The sequence below is a fragment of the Monopterus albus genome, unplaced genomic scaffold (assembly GCF_001952655.1).
Source record: "Monopterus albus unplaced genomic scaffold, M_albus_1.0 scaffold160.1, whole genome shotgun sequence".
NCBI classification, from domain to species: domain Eukaryota; kingdom Metazoa; phylum Chordata; class Actinopteri; order Synbranchiformes; family Synbranchidae; genus Monopterus; species Monopterus albus.
The window spans coordinates 854,814-863,128 of record NW_018128040.1 but is presented as its reverse complement, the minus strand read 5'-3'; the positions used below and the strand labels follow the sequence as shown (position 1 = coordinate 863,128).

The 8,315-nt window shown below is 39.4% G+C and overlaps 2 protein-coding genes across 2 annotated transcripts in view; both read right to left on the bottom strand.

Annotated features, from left to right (window-relative positions):
* Window positions 1-3,973, bottom strand: part of rhcgb (Rh family, C glycoprotein b) — a 6,240-nt gene extending 2,267 nt beyond the window's left edge. Inside the window, 6 exon segments of the mRNA XM_020615215.1 lie at window positions 37-174; window positions 435-601; window positions 748-895; window positions 1,436-1,586; window positions 2,066-2,258; window positions 3,751-3,973. Coding sequence (XP_020470871.1) covers window positions 37-174; window positions 435-601; window positions 748-895; window positions 1,436-1,586; window positions 2,066-2,258; window positions 3,751-3,973 — 1,020 coding nt within the window.
* Window positions 3,974-5,268: 1,295 nt separating this feature from the next.
* gdpgp1 (GDP-D-glucose phosphorylase 1) overlaps window positions 5,269-8,315 on the bottom strand; it is a 3,637-nt gene continuing 590 nt past the window's right edge. The window contains exons 2-3 of the mRNA XM_020615200.1: window positions 7,380-8,275; window positions 5,269-7,287 (exon numbers count right to left, since the gene is read on the bottom strand). Of these exons, the coding sequence (XP_020470856.1) occupies window positions 7,058-7,287; window positions 7,380-8,247 (1,098 nt within the window). The 5' untranslated portion in view covers window positions 8,248-8,275 and the 3' untranslated portion in view covers window positions 5,269-7,057. The remainder of the gene's footprint in view (window positions 7,288-7,379; window positions 8,276-8,315) is intronic.

Genomic DNA, 8,315 nt, shown 5'->3' with positions numbered 1-8,315 from the left:
AACATCTGAACACAATAAAACAGAGAAGTACCATACCGAGAGGAAGATATATCCCAGAGTGGAGATGACGCCACAACAGAATCCTACGATCAGAGAGCCGTAGGGCATCAGCATGAACTCTGCTGCCGTTCCCACTGCAACACCTCCAGCAAGAGTGGAATTCTGGATGTGAACCTGTTGGTAATAAAATTAATTGTGTATCAGTTCGATCTCACTTTACTACCGGGTGAAACAGAATATGCACCTTATCATTTTCAAGGAAAAATGAAGTGTGCTCAGGTGGGGCACAAGTCATGCATGTTATGTTTGACAGTACAACAATCTATTGCAGCACAACCTGTACACATGATTTAATAAATACACATATCGCCTGTTATCACAACAAAGTCCTTCATACATAGCCAAACTAGTGATGAGATGCTGGTCGTTGTTACCATGTCTAGTTTTCCATGCTTCTGGAAAAGGCTGGAGATGGCCACGGACGTGACCACAGTTGAAGCCAAAGACAGGTAGGTGTTGATGGCTGCTCTGTGCTGTGCGTCCCCGTGATTTGAGATGGCTGAGTTGAAACTGGGCCAGAACATCCAGAGGAAGAGGGTTCCTATGCAGAAAGAAAGGGATCAGTAGAGGTAAAGGTCAAAGGGCCTTGTAATAATGGCAGATATTAGAAATATGTCAGAGTAAAAAAAATGTAAACAATCAAAAGCAGGCTTCACTATGTTAGACTTCATCGCAAATAATACGCACCAATCATAGCAAATACATCTGAGTGATAGACGGAGCCCTGCAGACGACTGCTCTGGTCCAGGTTTGGTCGATAAAGCATCCACGAGATGGCAAGACCGTAATAAGCTCCGAATGTGTGGATCACCATGGAGCCTCCAGCATCTCGAGCCTTCAGGAAAGAAAATATTACAACTACAAACCGCTACAAGAATGTTATAAGTTTGTAGGTGGTTGACCACCAGGGCTAAATGCTGGAGAAGTATCAGCATTTTCTGACATTAAAAAAAAAATCTTTTTAAATTTTTTTTATTTGAATAAAAATCCATTGAAAATCAAAGTAAACCAATAACCAACTAACAAGTCCTGTTTGCAGTGGAAAACAGTCTCTAGTTTTATTACGTGTTTTCAAGCCTTTTTGTTTACATTTTCAATCAGGAGTTGTTTACATCCCAACAGCAGTGAGTCGTGTCTTCTGTAGTGTCATTCTATAGGGTTTCAAAGGTACTAGTTGTTACTTACAGTAGCAGGTGCAAGGTGGTATACATCACAAAACAATCTACCTGTCTGACATCCATATACAGTATGTCACAGGATTTGGAATAACATTGTGAACAATGATATGAGATGTTCTATCACATTTTGATTATACAGATGAATGTATATTTTAAAATGATGATCAAAATAATGTCTAGTGATGGTTCCGACTTACATGTATGAGCTCCAGGATAATATACTCCTCCACAGCATACAGTGTGATCCCAAACAGAGTCAGAACCATCAGCTGAACTGGACTGACTTTGCCCAACACTGCCCCGTAGGCAATTAAGCAGCCCGCCACACAGAAGTCTGCATTGATCAGGCTGAGGAATAAAACAACCAAAATGTAGTGGACAAACATGTTAAAATAATCTGTAATCTTTACTTGATCTGTCTCTTTCTGTTGTACACACATAAAGCTACCATATCTGCTGACACACTTGGCTACTCTTCAGCCAACATATCTCACTAGCCAGTGTTTCTGTTTACCTTCCAACCACTAAGCCCACAAATACTCAATTTAATGGGCCTTGAAATGTTATTTTTTTTATGGGGTTGCTGTGCATCTGCATTGTGTTCATTGAAAACCATGTAGGTGGAAATGCCTTCCCATCAGACATACGGTATTTCCCACTAATTAAACAAAAACACAGCTGAATAGCCTCTCACTATAGATCCTCACAGATGTGGGTTTTACATAATATCATTAAGCCTCTGTTGTTGGTTGTATACCTTCATCAAAGTGAAGTAGCATAAAAAGAATGGCTCTTTTTAACTCGTTGAGAATAACACAAACATTTACTTTTCAATTCCAATTTTGATCGTTCCGTCAGAATAGTCCAGGGAGTGGAACCAGCCCTGCATGAGCAGCGCCCACTGGAGGCCGAAGGCTGCGATGAGGAAGTTGAAACCCACTGCACCGAAGCTGTACCGCTTAAGAAATGTCATCAGGAAGCCAAATCCAACAAAGATCATCACATGAACATCCTGGAAACCTGGGGCGAAACCAAAAGAAGGGAGAGGTAAGAGCAACTGGGCTCAAAAATTAAAAAGGGGAGGGAAGGGAAGTAGTAGTCAGAATTATTTTGACTGAAACTGGTGGTCATTTATGAGGCAGAATGGTCTGAACAGATTCCCTGTTTATCACATCACCATGGCTTATTAAACAAGAGTGAACACTTGGGCCCAAATAAAATGTTATAAAATGAATGCTATTGTCGTATTAGAGACATACTCTACCTCTTTGGAGTATGTTTGTGAAAAACCAAGAACAGTACATAAATATGTATTTAAATGATAATTGCATCCAATAATGTCATTATTACTGTATTGTTACTCTGATGAGCATCATAAATAAGTAATACATTAAAAATACATGGATGAGAGAGTTGGTATACCAGTGGAGACACTGCATCTGGACAGTTTGCTTTCACAGTACATCCCCATTGTGTAGGGACAGGTGAGGGCATATTAGATAAAAAGGTGAAACCATGTGAAGATGGTTCAAGGACATTACAGTATTTACTGTAAGTTTAAATTAGATGTTATGATGATACTGAGGTTTATCAAGTACACACAGTATACGGGTACTAATGTCTATGGCTGATCATTAACTGTAAGACAGTCAGTGCTATAATCAGCAGAGTGTGGATACCAGCATAAACCAGCCAGTATCATTAATCAAAAGCATAACGCTGTAACCACAGGACACACGGCACAAAATGTGCATACCATACTGTGAACCTTTTGCATTTTGTAATTTGCACCAAAGAACCCGGTGTATTAAATGCTATACCACATCGGAGTGAATGTAGTTTTCACCAGTCCATCAACAACAAATGCTCCAGATGTTTCGGACTGCACTGCCAACACTGCGGAGGGAATCGTGCTGCAGAAAAATAAACTCCATTGCAGAACACAAGCTCATTATCTGACATTTAACCCCATATCTGAGATGACTTCATGAGAGCCTGACACCAATAAAACTGTTTCAACAAAAGCTGAACATTACCGCATTCATGAAGGAGGATGTACTGCAGGACTGTTGTACAAGTACACCTTTATTTCTAGACAAAGAAGCAAGCATTGACATGTCAGCTATAGTTAAACTGGAAAAAAAGCTTGAGGGGTGGGCAACCCGAGGGGGAATGTGCATTTGTGTGTCACACTCTTGTCAAAAATGTGGGAATAATTTGATAGGTCGACACAATATGAGAACTAAGTCAGTAAATACAAATGTAGTTTATATAGTTAACTACAATGAATAGACAATTTGCAGTTATGTAAATATAAGTAAAAAAGTAAATGTCCAGTGATGTGGCTGCATAGATACGTATATGAATGTGTAGGTTATGAAGATGTGTACAAATTTAAAGGTTGCTAGATTAACAAATTAAGAAATAAAAGTGATGACTGAGACTTTAAACATTTGCAAAAGAGCAGCCTATATTAGAAAAATAACAAAATAATTACATTAAAGTCACTTACTTGGATATCTGAAGTAGTAGTCATTCTCAATATCACTTGTTATGTTGTTATCTTTCTTGTACTTCAACCAGTATGGACTTGCTTCAAAGTCGTATCGAATAAAAATCCCAAACAAGATGATCATGGCTATCTGCCATATAAAGCAAACTGTTGGAAGACGTATACGAACATTAGTATTTTTTTGACGGTCACAGCATTTTCTGAAGCTTTGAACACAGCCCATTGTTTCTGGATTGTCTTGTTTTTTCTGATTCTTTTTTTTTTTTTGGTCCTTTGAGTTGTAAGAGCGGCTAAACAGCTGAATTATTCAAGTGAGCTGTCTTCTACAAAAATGACACTTCACAGACCCTAAGCATCTTCCTGTGAGTTCAAGCGGAGATGTTTTAATCTAAGGACACTCCCCTCAGTCACTCCCACCACACTGCACTTGGAACATATTAGATGAGGACACATAATAGATGATCTTTTTTTTAGGCATGTTTTAATTCAAATGCTTTCTTAAAAACTTTTTTTTTAAATTATAATTCTTTGTACAGTTATAAACCACAATACAATAATATAAAACTGCTACTGAGGATCATTTTAATGGTTGGAATCTGGAAGAACTTTGTGGGAATATGCACCAGCAAGCAACATTCATAGGAATGAAGTGGATATCCAGTTCTTCATACATCCACAGATTTTAGTCTGTATGCTAAGAAAAGTTGCACATTCATGTTCATCTAACTGTCAGCAAGCAGGCAAATAAGTGCATTTCCAAAAAGGTCAAACTAGTGACGTGTCTGTGTAAATTATCTTTTTGTTCACATAGACATTCACAGTATCTGGACAAACAATCCTGAACTTCTGTTACTGTCTCAGACTTTAACTGTGGTGATGCACCCGAACATAATCTGCTAGCTGTCTGTGATTAACCATTCTTTCTCAGTCCAGTACAATGTAACGCAACAGACAAGGGTTATGCATAACGACTGTCCAATGTAAATAGTAAGGTTCAGAGACCCCTCCATCCTGTACTTGTTATGTAATCAAAGTCAAAAACACAGAAAAAAATACAGCAGCTCCTAGAAGTCACGTGCTTGTTTCCGTTGTATGTGCACTGGTGAAACTGTAATGACAAATGGTTAAAACTGCCAAACTGTATAAAAGCAGTGAAATGTATAGCTTAAATATTCCACAGGTCAAATGTTAAATAACTATTGAGGCCTGTTCTGAAACCATTACTGATCACTGATGGAAAATAAGATTCAGATTTGTGGCATTTTCTCATTTACTTCTGCTCCAGCGAAAGAAATCTAATGAGTCGGTATAATAAAACATTTGCCAAAGCAGAACTGCCTTAGGCAAGAGTATATGCAAGCAACTCCATCTCTTACAAGGCTGAACTTCATCTTGAATTCATGTAATGTGACACATAAATAAATAAACAAACAAAGAAATATAAAATAATGTCAGTGACTTTCACCTTTCTCAACTTTATAAGGGTAAACTGGATGGCTTCTTCAGGTCCCACAGAGCTCTTTGCCTTAAACTTGTCTGGGAAACAGACAGCTATGACTGCAAGATATAAATTGTACCAACCGTCCTCAACATGAATACAGCATGACGAGACATGCACGGAAGATCATATTTCTGGCATTCTGAGTTTAATGTGATGCAGTTTTACAGCTCAAAGATGGTCACAGATTGATACGCATAACAAATTTTACACACAGTATATTTGAGTATGAGGTAGCTGTATAAGTGAACATGATATCTCTGAGCAGTCACTGTTGAGTTCACGTTATTTATGCATCAGCAGATACAGCCTGAATCATTTGTATCCACTACCCAGTCTGTGCAGGCTGGTCACGACCAGGCTCCAATAAGCCATGACGATGAGGTCCATGAAGGTGACACTCCCTGGACTTGTATAACAGATACAAAGGGTGATAAATAAACAAAGTGAATAACATACACTTTTTAGGCAAGTATCTCCAGGTCAGTTTGAGTGCTTCTATTCCCTCACTGTGTTGAGCACACTTTTTCATACTCATTAAGCCATTCAGTAACCTTGAGGTGCAACCATTAGTCATTTCATAAATAGATAATTGACAAATACTTTGGAAAAAAAATCTATATTTTCTGGTTACACCTTCTTTCATGTGAGGAACCGTTGCTTTTCTTTGTCATACATGATAATATTTATAAAGTTATAGTACATTTACTTTATTTTTAATGCAGCACTGTTTACTTGTAACAGAGTATTTTTACAGTTTTACATTTCTACTTTTACTTAAGTAAACAAGTGCCTCTTCCACCACTACATACAGTATAACAAAGATGTAATGCACGTGTACATTTTACTACCAACTAGTCCTAAAGATAGTTATTAGCAGACTGTTTTTCCAAGTGATCTATGAAGTGCTACAAGTAGCATTTATTACTGACAGGATGTCGTTTCTTTAGTCCGTCAGTCAAATATTAAGACCATGCAATTTTGTTTGCCAATGCAGCACAAAATGGCAACTAAAAAATTGTTAAATCATTGTCACTGGGAAAAATTGGCATGTCAGCAGCTAAACATACAGATCAGTGCACTTGTTTTGTACTCACTAATGATGAACCTTATTAAAATGAGCGAGCAGGTACCTAGGCTCATCGATCATTCCACTCGACTTAACGCTGCTACCTTGGTGATGTAATTCTAGCAGATGAAGAGCTTCTCAGGGAGGATGTGTTATTTGATCGACTCTGATCTGAGCACTGCTGTCCACTCCTTGTTAGGGAGATTTTTGTACATGTTCTATATTTATGTGCAGTATGTTTCATTAGTGCAACATGTGTGAATAAGTGCCAAGGCAAAGTAAAGAAAGGTAGTGACTACACTTACATATCAGTTACCGTAGCTGTTTAAAGCTCTATTCAGGACTGTGCTGCTGTGCAGACTGTGCTAGACTAACCTCGGTTGTGTGCCATGGTTTATGGACAAAACAGTAGCACTCATGCTGTGGACACTACTTTTGTCTTTTAACTGTGCTACATATCTTGGAGCCACTATACAGTGCATACATTTTACCCTGAGAATTCTCAATAATAAAAAAAAGCAGATATAGTGAGTATCTTTGGACAAGAAAAAATACTTTGACTATTTTTTTTACTTTAGCTCCAAGGAGTCATTCTTAATCTCACACACACTGCCGTCAACATCATGAGGATGTTTTCCCAATTTATATCATCAAAAACTGTCCATTTGAATACATGCAGCACTCAATCTAGTTATATTTTAGCCCAACTCAAATTTTGACATGGCCTTGGTGTCCAAACTTTATAAATCCATTAAATGACACGTAAGCTGCTGTTCCAACCTGAGAAACTCACTGTCAGGCAGAAGATAGCTCTGAATTATATCTATCACGTCTTTCTCAGTGGTGAGCTCATAGTCCTTCTTGTTCTTAAATGGCAAATGTCCAGCCAGCTCACAAAGAGCAACGTTGAAGGCAGACTCCTCTTTAGCACCAAAGCAGGATATTCTGGGCCAAACAGCGATACGCACGCCTTTTCTTGAGCAGTGATCCTTTTCACGTTGAAGGCAGACTCCTCTTTAGCACCGAAGCAGGATATTCTGGGCCAAACAGCAATACGCACACCTTTTCTTGAGCAGTGATCCTTTTCCTTCTCTATGCAATCATGGGGTGGGCATCCTCTAGTCAAGAACAGGTTGTGAGAAATATTACCATCCACAAGAAAGTCTGTGACCTCACAGATGGCTCTGGCAACTTTCTCCACCTCCTCTGATTCTGTGTAAAACAAAAAGCCAGCAGGAAAGTCCAGCAAGCGAAAAAATCCCTTTTCAGGAACCAGTGGTTTGACTGGCATAGATTCTATCTTGAGCTCGTGGTCTAGGTAATATCCATGTAGGTGTAAATGATTGACAGAGGCAAATGCTCCCAGACTGTTGAACCCCACACGAAAGCCAGGGTCAGAGCTTAGGAGCACAGATTCAATACCAACCTGGATGGCAAACCTCGTCAGGGTCTGCGGGAAACAACATGATGGATCTGGAACAAAGAGGCAATGTCCAAACTCCAAAGGGCTGACATTGACTAGCACGACTATCCTACAGGGTTGATGCAATGGCCCATTGTCATGCAAATCTGTGTCTCCCTCTGTGCTCTTCATCATCTCAAATATGATTTCTTCTGGATTGATTCTGTTAAAATTAAACTGCTTGCCATCAAACTCCTGCTGGATGCTCAGTATTTCCTGAGGCTTTCTTCTCTCTGTTCCTCTTTGAACATTCAGCTGGGCCACATAGCCATGTGGGCCCGGCAGGATACGTGTTTGTAAATCACCCAGATGGTAGCGGAAAAGTCCCCTCTCCATCCTGTCTCTCCAGCCTGCTTGGATGATTCTGTCAAACTTTACTGGCGGTGATGCCAGCCTGTGTCCATTTCCACTGCTCCGACACACATCTATGACAAAGTCCTGGTTGCTGTATACAAATTGGAGCGGCATGGTTGGGTCTGCTGGCGAACAGTGAGATCTGAAAATGAACCTCAGATCAGTTAGGTTCCATCCTGCTG